Source organism: Carassius carassius, chromosome 16 (genome assembly GCF_963082965.1).
Source record: "Carassius carassius chromosome 16, fCarCar2.1, whole genome shotgun sequence".
Lineage (NCBI taxonomy): Eukaryota > Metazoa > Chordata > Actinopteri > Cypriniformes > Cyprinidae > Carassius > Carassius carassius.
The window spans coordinates 21,243,019-21,261,044 of NC_081770.1; the positions used below are offsets into that span (position 1 = coordinate 21,243,019).

Here is an 18,026-nt window from a genome sequence, read left to right on the forward strand (position 1 = left end):
CCTTGAGTAGTCACACCTTTTCTTGTTTCTGAATAAAGGATCTTTCTTAACTAAAGGTAAATGGTTAGTGTGGTGTTCACCTGCAGGTGGGTTCATTGAATCAGACAAATCAGATGTTTGATGTGATTTCATATAAAAGCTTTAAAGGTACAATTTGTAAGATATTTGCAGTAAAATATCCAAAAACCACTAGGCTAGTGTTATATATTTTGTCCAGCTGATTACTAACAATATCTATAATGTTTTCAACTACTTGTAAATCATGAGAAAATCATGAGACATAGAAACCACATGACGACAACAGTGTCGTTGACAAATGCGGAAGTAGCTTCACGACAAACTTCAACTAGAAAGAGATGCCGATCTCGCTTGTTTTACTCGACAGGTGAGTTGTTTTGATTAGTATCTTTACAGAAAACGTATGCTATTATAACGATCAACAAGATTAGTATTATGGGGCATACACGCCAAATGTGGGGCATTGCGTCTCTAGACCCGAGCGAGGACGCATCTGAACCATAGTCTGATCGCGTCTTTTCATTGACTTTGTATGTAATCTACTCGCGCAAATCGTTGAACTCGCGTTGAATCCATGATTTATCTTTCCGTCTGATTGATGGCCGTCAGCGGTTGAGTAGAAGACAACAAATTATTCCACGCTCCCTCTTAGAGTCATCAAACCACGCGATTGTTATTGATTGGTAATGCGCCCTCTAGAGGCAGGTCCTACAACCTGAACCTTTAAGTTGTATTGAAATGTCTGAAATATCTGAGGAAGAAATGAGTATTGATGACAAAGAGACACCCTTTCTTGTGTGTGTTTAGAATAATTTCCCAGCTAGCAGTCCAGAGAGACTGCAGGACCTCAAGTCTACTGTGGACCTACTAACCAGTATCACATTCTTCAGGATGAAGGTTAGTTGGGAATCCACAACAATTTTTTATATAGTTTTATTAGTTTCCTTTCTGTGTGATTTTCTTTTTTCTTTTTTTGGAATATTTTCTTGTTTCGTACCATTTTCCTACAGTTTTCTTTGCTTTGCGTTTTTCTTTTTATTATTTTTCTACAGTTGTCATTTTAATAAAATTTTCTTTTTTTGTGTAATTTTTTTTTCTTTTTTTTTTCATATTCTTTTGCAGTTTTATTTTCCACATGGTGTTGTACTACAGTTTTAGTTTTTTCTATAATTTCTGAATGATTCTTTCTCTTTTTAGACCACCTCATTTTGCATACGGTTTTCTATGCAATCATTCATATCGACCAATTTATCCATCTGAATGGACCATTAACTTTTTTCTCCAGGTCCAAGAGCTCCAGAGTCCTCCTCGTGCCAGCCAGGTAGTGAAGGACTGTGTGAAGGCTTGCCTCAACTCTACCTATGAATACATTTTCAACAACTGCCACGAGCTGTATAGTCGAGAATACCAAACAGACCCGGTAAGTCGACACTTCCTGGACCAGAGACCCTGTTCAGCCCCAAAGCTCTTTGCCATGGGAGCATCCAAGTCATTTTATCAGAGCAGTTCATCTTGCTGCTTTTGTTTATGCTGCTTTGAAGATGTTACAGGCTTCCCTCATAAATATTAAACACGCTTCCTGTTGAATTAAACATCTAACCCTGGGCTACTTACTATATTTTGCTGCAAAGCTTTGCAGGTTTGTTATATATCGTGTTCCCCTGGAGTGGTTGGCATATTTTTGTTTGTTTGTTTGCTGGCTGAAATAAGACATTCCTGCTGTGCGCCTTAGTGGGGTAATTTCTTCCAGAGGTTGGCAGATTATGAAAAGCCATAACATGCTTCAAGCTATCATTTCAAAATGAATTCCTTTTGTGCAGAACAAAAAAGGTGAGGTTCCTCCAGAGGAACAAGGTCCAAGTATCAAGAATCTAGACTTCTGGTCTAAGCTAATCACCCTCATTGTTTCAATTATTGAAGAGGACAAGAACTCCTACACCCCCTGTCTTAACCAGTGAGTCCGGCACCATTTTATTGCACAAAATGTACATTCATAAACCTTTTGAGGGTCTTAATATTATGTATTTTGGTCCACACAGGTTTCCGCAGGAGCTCAATGTTGGAAAGATCAGCGCAGAGGTTATGTGGAACCTGTTTGCCCAAGATATGAAGTATGCAATGGAAGGTGAGTCGAAGCTAAGAAGCTTTTCTTGATCTATCTAGCCTTTGTATCAATTGATTCTTAGTTTCGTAGACTAGTTTTAGGCTCAAGATCCTCCTTAAAAAGTTTCAGCTGTAGGTCTGTAATGCTCATAACTTGACTGACTAATGAGATGAAATAAAAAAAGTTTGCTTCTTGGTTAGATTTTTAGTTAGGAACACAAGCGTGGCAGGATTTCTCACTTATAGCCACTTAAATTTCACGCTTGGTGAAAAGTCGACATGTGGTGGAGTTCTTCTCATCTGCTGATTCAGTAGGGGATCTCCACTCTGCATAGATGTATTATGTGCTGTTATATCTGGAACTGTTTCATGAAGGGCTTTTGTCTTCACCTCCTGGCTTTCAGAGCATGAAAAGAACCGCCTGTGCAAGAGTGCTGATTACATGAACCTGCACTTCAAAGTAAAGTGGCTTTACAATGAATACTGCAAAGACCTGCCTTTCTTCAAGAGCCGGGTGCCTGAATATCCCACGTGAGTGACTCCCAACGTTTCTCATCTCGCACGCGTATTATCCGAGTCATGCACACTCAAAATGACACTGTGACCATGGTATGATGGATAATAGACCTTTAGATATGATGTTACTCTGCAGGTGGTTTGAGCCATTTGTCATCCAGTGGTTGGATGAGAATGAGGAGGTGTCTCGAGACTTTTTGCACGGAGCCCTGGAGCGTGACAAGAAAGATGGGGTGAGATTTATATCTCTTACCTTTTGGTTCCTTATCTTCAAGGCCATTCAATGCAATATTTATCATAGTTTATATGACGGGTTGTATCGCTGAGTACGAATTCTGTAGAAACATCCTGGGTCGCTATGTTCGAAGAGGCTGGCAAACTGTGTAAGAACATACCTCGCAGTGTAAGTTGTACCCACTGGGCGCAAGAGCCCCCCCAAAGTTGCCCCATAGACATACTATGGCGAAGGAACTGAGCACAACTGTTTTCCATGCCCTTATAACCATTGCTGAGCAACCTAGCAATCTAAATATGAATGTTGCTGAGGCATGGGGGTTGGTTTATGGCTTATTCATAATGGCAATCAGCCTTTGAAGTATCACCATTTGCAGAGTATCACCAAACAGAGTACCCTAGCAACCATTTTGCAAGAACTATATCTCTGCATCAGAGCATCGTATAGACATGGGGCTTGGCTCACTTGATTCATGTTTCCACACAGGACTTCAGCATGCTACACCTGCTAGCAGTGAATAGCTGTATGGTAATAGCGATTAGTTAAATAAAGAAGTGAAGTCTGCACACTGAAGACTACTGCTCCAGGGGAATTTAATCAAGCAACATTTCGACCTTCAGGTCTTCATCAGGCACCTTCAATGTATTATTGAATAGCGATTAGTTAAACATGCTAAAAATCCAAACTAATCATTAGTGCTTTCAAATGATTAATCGCGATTAATCGCATCCGAAATAAAAGTTTTTCTTTACATAATATATAAGTGTGTACTGTGTATATTTATTATGTGTGTATATATATATATATATATATATATATATATATATATATATACAAACACATGCATGTATATATTTAAAGTGTAACTAAACCCCTGCTCAGAGCCTGACTCCACCCACTGACAATATTTGTAAAATGCTGAAAAGTGGGCAGATCACAGCGGAGGTAGAGGGGATGAACCGAGGGCGGGGCTGAGCGAGTGCGGCGTGATCCTGAGACTCGCAGTGACGGATTGATTGACAGCTGCTGTCAGAGACGCTAAAATGGAGAGTGACTGTAATGACGCAAGTAGCTTTGCAACAGAGCGATCATTTGAAGTAGAGGACTTTTCTCCCCCACTTTTACCTGAAGTGGAGGGTGTCGAGGTGTCTGTTCATATCAATTCGAGCCGCTGGCTCAAACTGCGGTCTTACCTCCCGCACCGCGTCGCTTTTCAGCGCGAGCTGTGTGGAGAAGCCCATTTCCACCTCCATTGCGTTGGAGAAGCAATCCCGTGTAAAACGCAGTTTGCACACTCGAGCTCTAGGCGGGAACTTGCGGTCTTCCAGGCCAAATACATGCAACCACTGGCACTTAATTTTAAAGTCTGCTGGTAAACTATGCAGTCCAGCAGTGCTGTAGCAACCAGCAACACACCTCCGTACCATCCTGACCACTGTACTAAATACAGATAAATCTACGCTAACTTACGCTAGCTAATCTAAATAACTATATAATTGCTATGCTAAATAGATGCTATATTAGTCAATCCTGGTCATTACCAATACTCGCAATTCCAGCTCCTGACTCACTACAGTGATTTTGATGTTTTTATACTGCCAAGGGCGTGGTAGCTCGTATCAAGGGGCGTGGTGAGCTGGAAACCGCTTACGTCACCTGCCACCGCTTACGTCACTTGCCACTGCAACATCCAATAGGAAAAATCAACTGCAGTAGCCACCGTTCAACCTGAAGAGGGCAGCACTCACAAGTTTTTACACCATATATTGTAGAATTAAAACACTTTATACTCAAATGTCAAAAAAGTTACTCGAATCAATGAACAGCACTAATAAAGCCCCATTCTTACAGATCATTAACTAAAAAAAGTTGGTTTAGGGTTTAGTTACTCTTTAAGAAAAATATTTTATATTTTATTTAAAAAAAAAATTATTAAAATATAAATATATAAATGTATATACATGTAAATATTTCCTAAATACTGTATGTGTGTATATTTCTATATATATAATAAATAAACACAGCACACATACATATATTACATAAACAAAAACTTTTATTTTGGATGTGATTAATCGCAATTAATCGTTTGACAGCACCAGAGCCGGATTGTCCATAAGGGCACTTGGGCCAGTGCCCAGGGGCACCAACCATTCACAACAACTAGGGGGGCACCACATGACACAAGCTTTAAAAATAATTTTCGTAAATTGTTTTATTATTAACTTGAAATTATTGAAAGATCATACATAACTCGTTTATGAACACTAACTTAACAATAATAATACAATAATAATAAATTATAAATAAATGAAGATTACATGACCACTATCAGTCCGTCCCTTCCGTCCCCAATCTGTCAGAGTTGAGTTGGTCCACAACAAGTACGCGCAAATGTGTCATTTTTTTAAGGGCTACAGAAAATGAATCAAAATGGACAGACGTTTATTGAGTGGTTTTGCAAAAAGAAAGTTAAAGAAGGACAAGGACGCTAGACGTTTAGCTACAATTTGGGCTTTTGATGTATAGTGCCCAGGGGCACCACACTTTCTTAATACGGCCCTGGACAGCACTACTAAAACATGATAAAAAAGACCCTAGTAACTGCACAGTGCCATGTTTTGCCATCGCAAGCACCTCTCTCATTTTCTTCCGAAAATGTACAGATCTAGTTATTATTATTATATTCAATATTTAAAAGACCATTGAGTAAGTTAAAAACATATCTTTACATGTCTTATTGAAACTGATAACACTTTAGTTTATTGGTAACACTTCATTTTTACATATAGTTTGACTATTGCTTTAATACTAGTAAAAGTAATTTCTAGAATCTCTAAGAAAATTTGAAAGCAAAACTGGAAATTTACTGTAAAGCTATACTTACCATTTAGCTGAGCAGCTGTAATAAGTTACAGTAACAACAGACCTCATGCCCCCAGCCAGACATGTCAAAATTTGATGAATGAGTGCCCTCTGGAGCACCTCAGCATGTTCCTGAACCAATAAGAACACTCTTTAGTTCATTACTTTCACCGAGCCCCCTTTGGGAACCTGCCACAGTCTCACCTCGACCCAATTATTTCCAGACGAAAGAGCTCACGCCTGACGTCTGGCCCCAAATTGCTTGTGCGGTCTCTCGTGCTTTCTATTCTAAACCTTTTTCTGACTTGCACATCCAACACTTTCTTTCCTCCAGTATCAGCAAACTTCAGAGCACGCTCTCTTCTCCTGTTCGGTAGTGGACGTCTTCTCGCAGCTTAATCAGAGCTTCGAGATCATTAAGAAGCTGGAGTGTCCAGACCCACAGATCGTGGGACACTACATGAAGAGATTTGCCAAGGTTCCGTGTCATCATTCCATTAACATATTTTGTAAATCTGTTCGTTTTAGCCAAGTGCACAATGTGACAGTTTATGTCTGTCTTTTAAGAATATCGCTTGTCAATTACTAAAACATTTGATCGGTGAGTAAATGTCAAGTGCTTAGCTTAGATTTTGGTCGGGAGCTTTGGTTGCAGATTTCTGTTAGCATGATCAGTATGGATCATATGAAGAAATGTTAGCTTAGCAAAATTAATATTGACCTTCATGGTCAATCTGTGAAATAGTTAGCATTTTCATTAGACTTGTTTTAACATGCTCTCTTTACCCCACAGACCATTAGCAATGTTCTGCTGTCCTATGCGGATATTATCTCAAGAGATTTTCCAAACCACTGCACCAAGGAGAAAGTGGTAATAGTCTAAAAATCCCTTTGGAATCAGGTTTATATTTTTGAAATAGTTGCTTATATCCGGAATTTATCTCATTTGGTTTGTGTTCTCTTTTTCATTGATTTTAGAATGCAAAGGATGGCGCTGTCAAGGTATGTTGATCTGAAATGGGTAGAATATGCTCTGCAGCTTTTTGATGGTTTGAGTTAGTCTTGTGTTGAATTTCATGCATTTTAACAAAGTGTTTTTGCTTCCCACAGCCATGCATCCTCATCAATAATATCCAGCAGCTCAGGGTACAGCTTGAGAAGATGTTTGAGGCCATGGGTGGCAAAGATGTAAGTGAACCACAAATATCCCAATATTATGACTTAGCAAAGCCTAGGTTTGCTTCTTGAGCAAAGACCTACAACCTTCTGAGAACCTGGTCAAGTTCTGCTGATCTTGACCTTTTGATCTTAACCTTTGATTTTTGTGCCTTACAGTTGAACGTTGAAGCTAGCGACATCTTGAAAGAACTCCAGGTGAAGCTCAACAATGTTTTGGATGACCTTGCAAGGATCTTTGCCACCAGGTGAGGTATCAAGGGATCAGGAAGAAGTAGATTTTTTGTTCTATTCTTGGAGTAACATCTGTTCTCCACCCACTAGTTTCCAACCAAACATTGAAGAAAATGTCAAACAGATGGGTGACATACTTAGCCAGGTGAAGGGGACAGGAAACGTGCCAGCAAGTGCTTGCAGCAGCGTGGCACAGGATGCCGACAATGTCCTCCAGCCCATCATGGACTTCCTTGACAGCAAGTAAGATGCTAATCAATGGATTTAGACACTTTCTGGGAAATTTCACACCTTCTCTTCACTCTTAACCTTTTCCTCATCAGCCTCACGCTGTTTGCCAAGATCTGTGAGAAGACAGTGTTGAAGCGAGTGCTGAAGGAGCTTTGGAAGCTGGTGATGAACACAATGGAGAAGACGATTGTTCTGCCACCTTTGACTGACCAAACGGTAATGAACGGTTTAGAATTGAATTAAGAGCAGACTTTTGAGACGTACCTCATGTAGAAATCATTTTATATAAATGCCAAAATTGTTTACAGAATTGTGTTTTCTGCTATGGATCATGAAGACTCTGAACAACTGGAAATGTATCTCCTCATGCCAAACAAAACATGTCCCTTTCCAAAAATCAAATCACCACAAAAGACATCATCTTTCCTCTCTAAAAACATTGGGAGTGCACCATATCATTCAAGCACCTCTCGAGACTGCTCTCTGGTCCTGTAGTCACACAGTTGCACATTTCATGTACTGTAATCTTGACTAAAAAGTTTATTCAAGCGTATTTCTATATATTTGAATGCTAGTTAACTTTTGAGAGCATTTCTACAGGAACAGAGACAACTTACTGCTTTTAATTTGTCTTGATATAACTGTGTATTTTTGTTTGTATTTGTTTATTTTGACAAAAGAGACCCACATCAGTTCTTTCAACGACTGTACATTTGAACCGGAGACATATCCCTATTGGCTTAGTTAACCATTTGTTATGCTTACTGCTAAAAGCCAAAAATTTAAGTAGTAATTCACACAAAATGTAAATCCTCTCATGTAAATCACCCTCGTTCCAAACCAGTTTGACTTTCTTGCATCTATGAATTCACTTTTGTCCAGTCTTTGTCCTGTTGGGTCAACGTCCTGCAGAGTTAAGCTCCATTTGTCCCAGAAAATACATTTCTGCAAATCCTGAAAACCTCGATTAGCTGGTTCAGGTGTGTGGTTTGGCGCTAAACTCTACAGGACAGTGGCCTTCCAGGAGCAGCCCCGTCTATGGAAGTTCATGTTCATGCTGCTCTTTTTCTTACAATGAAGGTGCTTTCATGCTCCAAAAAGAATATTATAAAAGTGGCCTATATGACCTATGTACTTTATTCCAGGTATTCTGAAGTTTTGAAGCCTACATTGCCTTTCTGAAATGAATTAAACAAAGTTTTTATTCATTGGAAACACCGACTTTGAATATGCAATACTGCAAATTTTAATTCTCGACTGTTCCTCAATTTGCTTCAGAAGTCTTTAATTATAGTGCATAAGTCGTATGGAATACATTCATGTTACTTTACGTTTATGTCCATTTTGACATCCCCTGGTCCACATCCACTTTCACTGTATGGAAAAGAGCAGCTTGAACATTCAACAAAATTTATATTTTTGTGTTTTATGGATGAAAGAACATCACACAGGTTTGGAATGCAACGAGGTAGAGATTTTTCATTTTTGGCTGAATTATTCATCCACAATGGGCTTGTTTTAGTCCCTCAGCCAAGCACAGACCTTGGGACCTTGTAATATCGTATCAGGCCTGAAGCCAGTCCTGTAGAATGAATGTTAATGCTTCTTTTGATTTGATGTGGGGCTCTTTGTAGCTTCACTGACCCTTCTCTCTGGTTATTACATTCTCGCTCTCCCCCCGCTCCACCTCCACAGATGATAGTAAGTACCAGAGCACTCTTGTCTGTGCGTCTATGTGTCCCGCAGTCCGTCCATGCCGGATGACCCCCTTTCCACCACCTCCTTCTGCTCTGTGTGGCTGCCAAGTCCCTTCCTCTTGTCCAATGCATCCTCATTCGTCTGTCTTTCTCTCCTTCTCCCGCTGTCTCTTTCTTCTCTTCTTCATCCATTTCCTCTCCTTCCCTGGTCACCTCAGTGGTCTGTATACCTGAGGTGGCTGTAGCATGGTGCATTTCCTAATTGACTTGGACAAGGCCCAGCAAAACTTCCAATCTTATGTCCGCCCCACGTCTGACTGCCAACACCTTCCTCTACTCATTCTCCTGGAAATGAGGCTCTTTCGCTACCAGTCTAGTGGCCGTGGTGGGTCTAATATCTGGGTGATGTTAACTGGTTTCAGGTGGTCCACCCTCCCCTTCTCTGTCACCTGTTTGAAACCTCTCCTCTGTGGGTTGTTGCTTGCGTCTGATCTTCACCTCAACTCCCGAGCCTCTATTTTTTTAGTCTCTGCAGACATTATTCTGTCAATCGGTTTTTGCGTGTTGTTGTACCAAGATTGGCCTGATGGAACCCCGAGGTCTCATACTGATGTGTTTTCTGGGACATTATTTTTACTTTTCCCCCCTATTCTCAGGCTCGAGAAATGTTCTTTTAACAATCTTTTAACAATGTAGTCTATTAATTTGTTGTTTGTAAAAAACTGTGTTGCCATTTTACGGTGCACATATTGTTTGTTTTTTGCTCTGCCTTTTTATGTGATGTTACAATCCATTAGCTTCCATTTGAAGATGTTTTCATATCTTTTTTTTCTAGAATTGCTTTGAAAGATTTCATAGTTTTCATATTTGACTAGTTTAGTTAGTCCCTTAGATTACACAGAACACAAAAATCTGAATTAAATATTAATTAAGAGAATGGATTTAAACGACTTTAAAGAGATAGTTCATCCAAAAATCTAAAGTCTGTCGTCATATCCATATAGAAATTCTTTTCATCTGCCGTAGCTTTAAAATATCATTAATGTATATTCAAATATGGCTCACCAAAACTGCACTGCATCGGTTTCAACATCAATTAAGCAATGGGATTTCAATCTTTTTTTTAAATCACGGACCAAAATATTACCATCCTTTCACAAGAGAATATAAAGAACCAGTTTAAAGTGTTTGAAGTTAATACTGTAATATTGTAAAATATTTAGTTTCTATTATATTACAGATTTTTTTCTACTCCCTATAGTATTATACAGGGTCAGGCACTGTATTGTTACTAAATAAATAGTAAATAAATGTCAATATTTTATTTAAATCAGTTTCTTTATGTAGTGAATTATATATATATATATATATATATATATATATATATATATATATATATATATATATATATATATATATATATATATATATATATATATACATACATACTTTTTTTCCTCAGTCCAAGCAAACTATTTATGGCACTTTTTATTATTATTATCATTTTTTAAATATAATATTTGTGGCTCCAGGGCCTTATTCACTTTCATTACATAGATAAGAGCAGCGTGAACATTCTGTAAAGCCTCTACTTTTGTGTTCCACACAAGGTTAAACGATTAATCAAGTACAAATCGAAATGAGAGTGTGTAAATAATGGCAGAATTTTTATTTTTTTTGGGTGAGCTGTTTATTTAACAACAAACTGAAAACATGTTTTTAATAATATATATATATATATTTTTTCATAATTTGCCTCTAACTGAAATTATGCGATTGGCCTTTTAGTCTGATGGTTACTGAATAATGGGCAGCCTTTTAAAGAGCGCCAAGTCCAATTCTCAAATTAATCACACCTTCCCTTTCTTCACAGGGCAGGGTGAAGCTTGCTTGTCACAGTGATGTAAGGACTGAATCCCCATTTAGCTTAATGTGTCCTGTCTCTCTCTCTCTCTCTCTCTCTCATGTCTTCTTTGTGTGACTTGGGTCCCTCTGTTGAAACAAACTGGTGGAAGCAGTGTTTTTTTTTTTACCCCTTGTTTTCAGTGCAGTTGTGGGTTTCCCTATAGACTCACACCTATGTGCCCGTTCAAATCCTCACATAGTTTATTACAGGTGCTCGGACATCCCAGGTTAAATAATGCATGCATGATAGTCGCTTTAGACTTCGATGTCCATGCTGGTCTAAACGACTGTTTCTTTTTGCAATGTCAGAAATACAGTACTATTTCTGTACACTAACGGTTTAATTTTCCAAGAAGGACTGCATTGTACACATTTAAATAATGTTATAATGGCATAATAAGGTGCACAAGCCTCATTCACTTAGTGATATATCCAAAAATTAGAGTATCGGCCAATCGTAGATACTAGATATATCACCAGAGTGGTGTTGTTCGGGCTGTGGACCTACCTAAACCTTTCAACTCTTGTCTCTGTCTTCTGTATGTAGCTAGTTTACCGTCTCATGTTGCACAAACAGTAAAGTGTCGATGCGTGGCTGTGTGCAAGCGTGTTTGGGGGTGGCGGGGCACGCTGGGATTGTGCGAGTGTGTGTCTGACGTTTAAAACTGTCTGTTTCTGACCTCTGTGACGTGGCATTTCTGTCTACAACCTTGCTGAACTTGGTGACCTGACTAATTGTCTTTTTGTTTTTCTCACTTCCTCCTTTTTTTTCTTTTCTTTTCTTCTTCTTCCTCCAGGGCACTCAACTTATATTCAATGCAGCTAAGGAACTCGGTCAGCTCTCCAAGTTGAAGGTATGAAGGTTTTCACATTTCTCTTCATTTTTAAAGTAAGTGTGGCATAAGATAACCCAGGACTAATTTAACTCAGGGTTAAATGAACCTGACTCAACAATTTTAATTGTAAAAAGATCATCGTTGTGTTTTGTTCTTATAAAATGTTGTCCTTTTTGTAGGAGCACATGGTTCGTGAAGAGGCAAAGGCACTGTCCCCTAAACAGTGTGCAGTGATTGAGTTAGCACTGGATACTATAAAGGTGGGTAAAGAGCTGAATGTCAATGTAAAGACTGTGTCCACTGGTTTGTGACAACGCAATAGTGGGTTGTTAAATATAGTGTAAATGTGGCTTTTTTCTAATAGTTTCCTTCTTCTACACTAGAATATGAATTTCTTTCTGTTAAAATTTTTTTCATTCTGTTACATAAACGTGTTTAATTTGCACTACGTATAGCACTATCCTTCCTTGTAATATTCAATTTACACTCCAGTCAATCTTTTGCCCTTTACCACATTCGGTGGATTGTCTTTGTACCTTGAGATGTAGAGGAGAATATATTCTAGATTTTTTTTAATGTAAAAAATGTCCTTCTATCCCAGTTTAATAAGTATTACGTAGCCATATTATTATTATTATTTCCGGAATATAAGTCCCACTTTTTTTCATAGTTTGGCTGGTCCTGCGACTTATAGTCAGGTGCGACCTATTTATTAAAATTAATTTGACATAAACCAAGAGAAAACATTACCGTCTACAGCCGCGAGAGGGCGCTCTATGCTGCTCCAAAGTGCTCCTGCTCTAAGATCCCTCTCGCGGCTGTTAGACGGTAATGTTTTCTCTTGGTTCTTGGTTCTAAATGAATGGGACTTATAGTCCAGTGCGACTGATATGTTTTTGTCCTCATCATGACATATTTTTGGACTGATGCGACTTATACTCAGGTGCTACTTATAGTCCGAAAAATACGGTAAGCCATACGTAGGTTGTTTCCAGGGATTAAGCATGAAATTAATCAACCGTAGCTTTTCTAGTGCTATCACAGCATTGCTCTTGTTTGTTTGAGCATCACGACCATCCCGAATTTCTCCTGTTTTGTGGTTTCCTAGCAATACTTCCATGCTGGAGGTGTGGGGCTGAAGAAGACGTTCCTGGAGAAAAGTCCAGATCTGCAGTCTCTGCACTACGCCCTGTCCCTCTACACTCAGGCCACTGACAAACTCATCAAGACCTTTGTTCAGTCCCAGAATACACAAGGCAAGGCTCTTCCAGACATCTCTCTGTATTTAAATATCAATTACTTGTTCCAAACACCTATTCTCAACCTTGGCAGAACATCAGGCCAAATGTATTGTTTGCAGTTAAAGGGATAGTTCACCCAAAAATGAAAATTCTGTCATTAATTACTAACCCTTATGTCATTTCAAACCTGTAAGTTTTTTGTTCATCTTCGTAACACAAAATTCGATATTTTTGATGAAATCCGAGAGCTTTCTGACCCTGCTTAGACAGCAATGCAGCTACAACGTTCGAGACCCAGAAAGACAGTAAGAACATTGTTAAAATAGTTCATGTGACAACAGTGGTTCAACCGTAATTTTATGAAGCTACGAGAATACATTTTGTGTGCAAAGAAAACAAAAATAATGACTTTTTTTTGTTGTTGTTGCATTTTTCTATTTATCAGTATAAGACTATATATAATTAAATATGTAACATATCAATTATTATTTAAAAATATAGTTTTCTTTACTTTAAAAATAAATAGCTTTTCCATATTTATTTATTTATTTAGCTTAATCTGGTCTCCATCTATCCTTCTCTCCCTCACACACTTTGGGAATCCTGACACACTTTAGATTGAGATGCCCCTGGCAGAGTCATTTTAATAGATAATCCTTTAAAATGTAATTAGGGTAAATGTCACTGCTTCATTTAAGTATTTAAACACATATGAAAGCAAGTTTGTGTGTTCTTTCTTTCTTTTTTGTCTGTCTTTCTTTCCATCTCTCAAATCCCATTCACTATGTGCTCTCAATTTCTCTCTGTATTTTTCTGCGTCCTCCTTCTTTTTCACCAGTTCATGGAGGGAAGGGGGTAAGGTTCACCCATAGTGAAGACGTGTACCCAGAGAAGGGTACGTTCATGTGGGGCCCGGTGCTCCTGATGACAAAGAACCAATCAGTGATCCACCCAAATCAGATCATGCACCTCCCATTCCAACGGGCCAATCGCATGCCCCACAACCACCCAAATGTTTCCCCAGAAAGGGCCTTGCATGTATGAGTACCTGGGAAGAACATGCTGTATGTTCACATACATTGGTCTGAAATGTATCTTGACGCTACACCAGGATGAAGTGTGTTTTGAATGGCAGTGAATGAGGAATGCACACACTTCTGCAGTGTGAGAGGTGCATGTGTGCACTGCGGATGACGAGCCGCGAGTGAGAGACCATGACGAAATGTGACTTTCCGAGCGCTGAACCACATCGTCTAATGTAGATGTTAATTTCGACTGACTCAGCTTGCCCGCATGCAGGGTCTGTTCTGCTGCTCAGTGCGATCTTCCCTCGCAACGTGGTTTCCCTCCCTTAGGCTCAGTCTAACAAGACAACCCTCCCTCAGCCAATCAGAGTTTGTTCCTGAGGTCAGGTGATGAGCTTTCTGTCAGTGTAGGTCAGTGAGGTTTGAGATGCTCGAGTCTATTTTACTTGATTTGATTATTAGGTTAAAGATGTTTTATTTTCAGAGACATAAGGTTTTAATGAATGGAAGTAAGTCTGTGTCATACTTTGAGGATAAAACTGTTATGTTATGAACAAAAAATATTCAAATGAATAACATATATATTCTAAATAATATATAAATAATATTAGAAATATATTTGTTTTGCTCAATTATAATTTTTTTTATATATTTATATATATATATATATATATATATATATATATATATATATATATACATATATATATATATATATATTTTTTTTTTTTTTTTTTTTTTTTTTAAGCCGAGATACAACTTTACAATACTACATTTGAAAATCTGAAATATGAGGGGGCAACAAATCAAAAAATTGAGAAAATCACCTTTAAAGTTGTGCAAAAGACGTTCTTAGCAATGCATATTACTAATCAAAAATTAAGTTTTTATATATTTACAGTAGGAAATTGACAAAATATCTTCATGGATCTTTCAGTAATGTCCCAAAGATTTTTGGCATAAAAAAGATTAATCGATCATTTTCACCCATACAATGCATTTTTGGCTATTGCTACAAATACACCCCAGCTACTTAAGGTCCAGGGTCACAAATATATATTATTTTACTCACTTTATTATTGTTTTGTTGACTTTTGTGGTGAAATATGACCTGGACATTTCTTGATGGGTTTCGTGACATTTACCCAGATGCTCTTTGGTTAGAAGTAATCATAAAACGCTACGTCGACAGCGTCAGCATTACCGTTAGTTCAAGCTTTTTCAAATCCCTGCTTGCACAAATGGTTCTGCATTATCAGCCTGTTTCTCTGACAAGCGCACACATATAACAGATGCCGAAAGGAAGGAATCTATTTTTTTTATTATTGTTATTTGATTGCAGCTGACCTAGATTCTGTGGAAAGGTCTAGCCATTTAATTCACATTCAGCTATGTGACTTCATTGGAGGCATCATTAATCAAAGATGTAAAAAAAAAAAAAAAGAACTTAAATTCATAAATGCATAAGATTTGTTTGTGAGTATCATCCGTACTTTAGGACAAAGAACTCAGCACTTTCCATGAGTGTGAATGAATGGAGATGTGTGGGAATGGATGTGGTTTTCCGCATGTACCTGCTTGCATTTAAAACCAAGTGAAAGACAATATCAGAAGTTCTCCTTGTCTTCTCCTTCCTATGAATGACTGGACCAACAGGACTGCACTCCCCCTCCCCATCATGGTTATAAACCCTTCATGAAACACCAGAAATGAAGTGTGACCACAGATGGTACACTCATGCTAATCTGAGGAAACACACTTCTCTTTGTATCGTAAACACTTTGCTGCAAGAGAATCCTGTGAGGCAGTACTTTATTTCGGTTGTCTGTGTACTGTGAGCTAATTTCATTGATTATTTCAGGTCATGGCAGATTGTTGACAGTTTATGTAGACATGAGTTTGCTAACTTGCTATTTTTTGTTAGCTGTAAAAAGCTGTTAGCAATGTACACGGATAGCGGAATAAAGTGTTCCCAATTTTGTGCCTGAACAAGCCTCACAAATTCAGATTAGAGATGTGTTGCAAGGATCACTTGTTCAGTCATTTTCAGAGCTTATTTGCATCCTGTGCAGTGCTATACGATTTTTTTAAGTTCGTTAATGTATCACCCCAATTAAGTAAAGTCAAATTTGTTCATCTCACTGCTTTTTGAATGGTGCATATCAGCCCTTGTGGAAATTAGCGGCTGTCAAAATTCTGTGCAAAATGAAATTCACATTTTAACTCAATCGATACAATAATATGCTCTGAATTTGTATTTAAGAAGTGTTCCAACATAGAAGACCACCTTGAAAATCTCTTCATATTATTAATGATCTCTCAAGCCAGGTTCAACACCATTACTGTTTAAACGTTTTTGTCATCCAATCAGTTTAAAGCATGCATTGCCTCTGTATGACTCTGCGGTAACTGAATTCATAGAGGAAGTTATTAGAAGTTCCTTTGAGCCATACCGATGCAAAGTAACCTGTCAGACAGCTGTGGAGTCTTGACTTGTCTCGTCTTGTCTGCAGGTACTGGTGTTGATGATGCAGTTGGAGAGGTGTCTATCCATGTGGAGATCTTCACTCATCCAAATACTGGAGAGCACAAAGTCACAGTGAAGGGTACGTATTGTTTCTTGATGTGCAACTGAAGCCTGTTGTTTGCATTCCTCCTTGAGTGTAAATTTTGAACAAAGTAATTGCATCAGGTTGGGTAAAACTCACTGGTGGAGTTCTTTTGAAGAAGCCTCAATGACTTTAAAACCCGGATGTCTTTAAGGTTCTTCTAAGAATCTTCAGGTTACATCTTGTAAGTTCTTTTGAGAACCTTTTTCAAAAATGTCTCAACTCTTTGCTGCAGAGATAAGTTCTAACCTAACCTGAGACTCAGCTTCCTGAAACACTCTAGCGGTCCTGAAGACCTTGATTAATTTGTTCAGGTGTGTTTGATTAGGATTGGAGCTGAACTCTGCAGGAAAGTGGACCTGAAGGGCCATAGTTGAGAACCCTGGGTTTAGAGGTTCTCTTTGTGTGCCAATCTTGGTAGCTTAATTTTTGCAGGGGGAATGTGAAAATGAAAAGGTACATGAGGGTTCCTCAGAATGGAACACTGGCAGAACCCTCTAGAAAACCAATGGCAATTGGACAGTGATGTTCTTATGGGTTCCATTTTGTAAGTTCTTTCGAGAATTTAAAGGGTGGTCCTCCTAGAGGTTCCCCAATGATTCTTCAAGTTTGCTGATCTTAATAACCACAAATGGTTTGCAGTGTAATGGGAAGAATGTTATAATATAAAAAAGAAAATGTCTGCAAGGCTCTACTTTGGTTCCTTAGACCACCACACTGGAGACACATTCTGGAAAACCTCTAGGAGGCCTTGTTAAGTGCCTCAAAACCTTTCCAACATGGGACGACTCGTTGACATTCTGTAGAGTTCTTGCATTTACTTACGGGTTCCATTTTGTAAGTTCGTTGCAGAACTTGGCTTTCTCAAAGGGTGAAATTGAAATTCTTATCATTAACAATAATGAATAACTGGCATACTTCTTACATTATAATTGGTCTTTCCTGGTGTATATGACAAATAGTAAATAATTGTGAATAATTTTTACACATCTCAGGGACAATTTAATATCACTAAAGGTAAATGCCTCCCATAACATAAGTCCACATGACACCAATGCTCTGTTCTGCTCTAGAAGTCTTGGGATGTAGTGCAGAATGTGGACTGTTATTATGGTGACTTTCTATTTGTCCTTCAGAAATCATTTGAATATACTAATTCGCTGTTTAAGAAACATTTCTGATAATTATCAATGATAATTAAAAACAGTTGTGCTGGTTGGAAAATGTGATACATTTTTAGACTATTCAGTCTGGGGTAAGTTTAAAAATATATAAAATTAAGTTTTATTCAACAAGGTTTCATTAAATTGATAAAAAATGAAGTTATTTTATGAA

General features: G+C 38.2%; 1 protein-coding gene across 1 annotated transcript in view; it reads left to right on the forward strand.

Annotated features, from left to right (window-relative positions):
* The window catches only part of unc13a (unc-13 homolog A (C. elegans)), a 44,760-nt gene that overhangs the window by 24,634 nt on the left and 2,100 nt on the right, over positions 1-18,026 (forward strand). The window contains exons 24-41 of the mRNA XM_059569518.1: positions 826-915; positions 1,304-1,438; positions 1,839-1,972; positions 2,058-2,143; positions 2,526-2,652; positions 2,774-2,870; positions 6,072-6,215; positions 6,531-6,608; positions 6,716-6,739; positions 6,848-6,925; positions 7,073-7,161; positions 7,238-7,390; positions 7,471-7,594; positions 11,778-11,834; positions 11,996-12,076; positions 12,925-13,072; positions 13,896-13,952; positions 16,596-16,688. Coding sequence (XP_059425501.1) covers positions 826-915; positions 1,304-1,438; positions 1,839-1,972; positions 2,058-2,143; positions 2,526-2,652; positions 2,774-2,870; positions 6,072-6,215; positions 6,531-6,608; positions 6,716-6,739; positions 6,848-6,925; positions 7,073-7,161; positions 7,238-7,390; positions 7,471-7,594; positions 11,778-11,834; positions 11,996-12,076; positions 12,925-13,072; positions 13,896-13,952; positions 16,596-16,688 — 1,795 coding nt within the window. The remainder of the gene's footprint in view (positions 1-825; positions 916-1,303; positions 1,439-1,838; positions 1,973-2,057; positions 2,144-2,525; positions 2,653-2,773; positions 2,871-6,071; positions 6,216-6,530; positions 6,609-6,715; positions 6,740-6,847; positions 6,926-7,072; positions 7,162-7,237; positions 7,391-7,470; positions 7,595-11,777; positions 11,835-11,995; positions 12,077-12,924; positions 13,073-13,895; positions 13,953-16,595; positions 16,689-18,026) is intronic.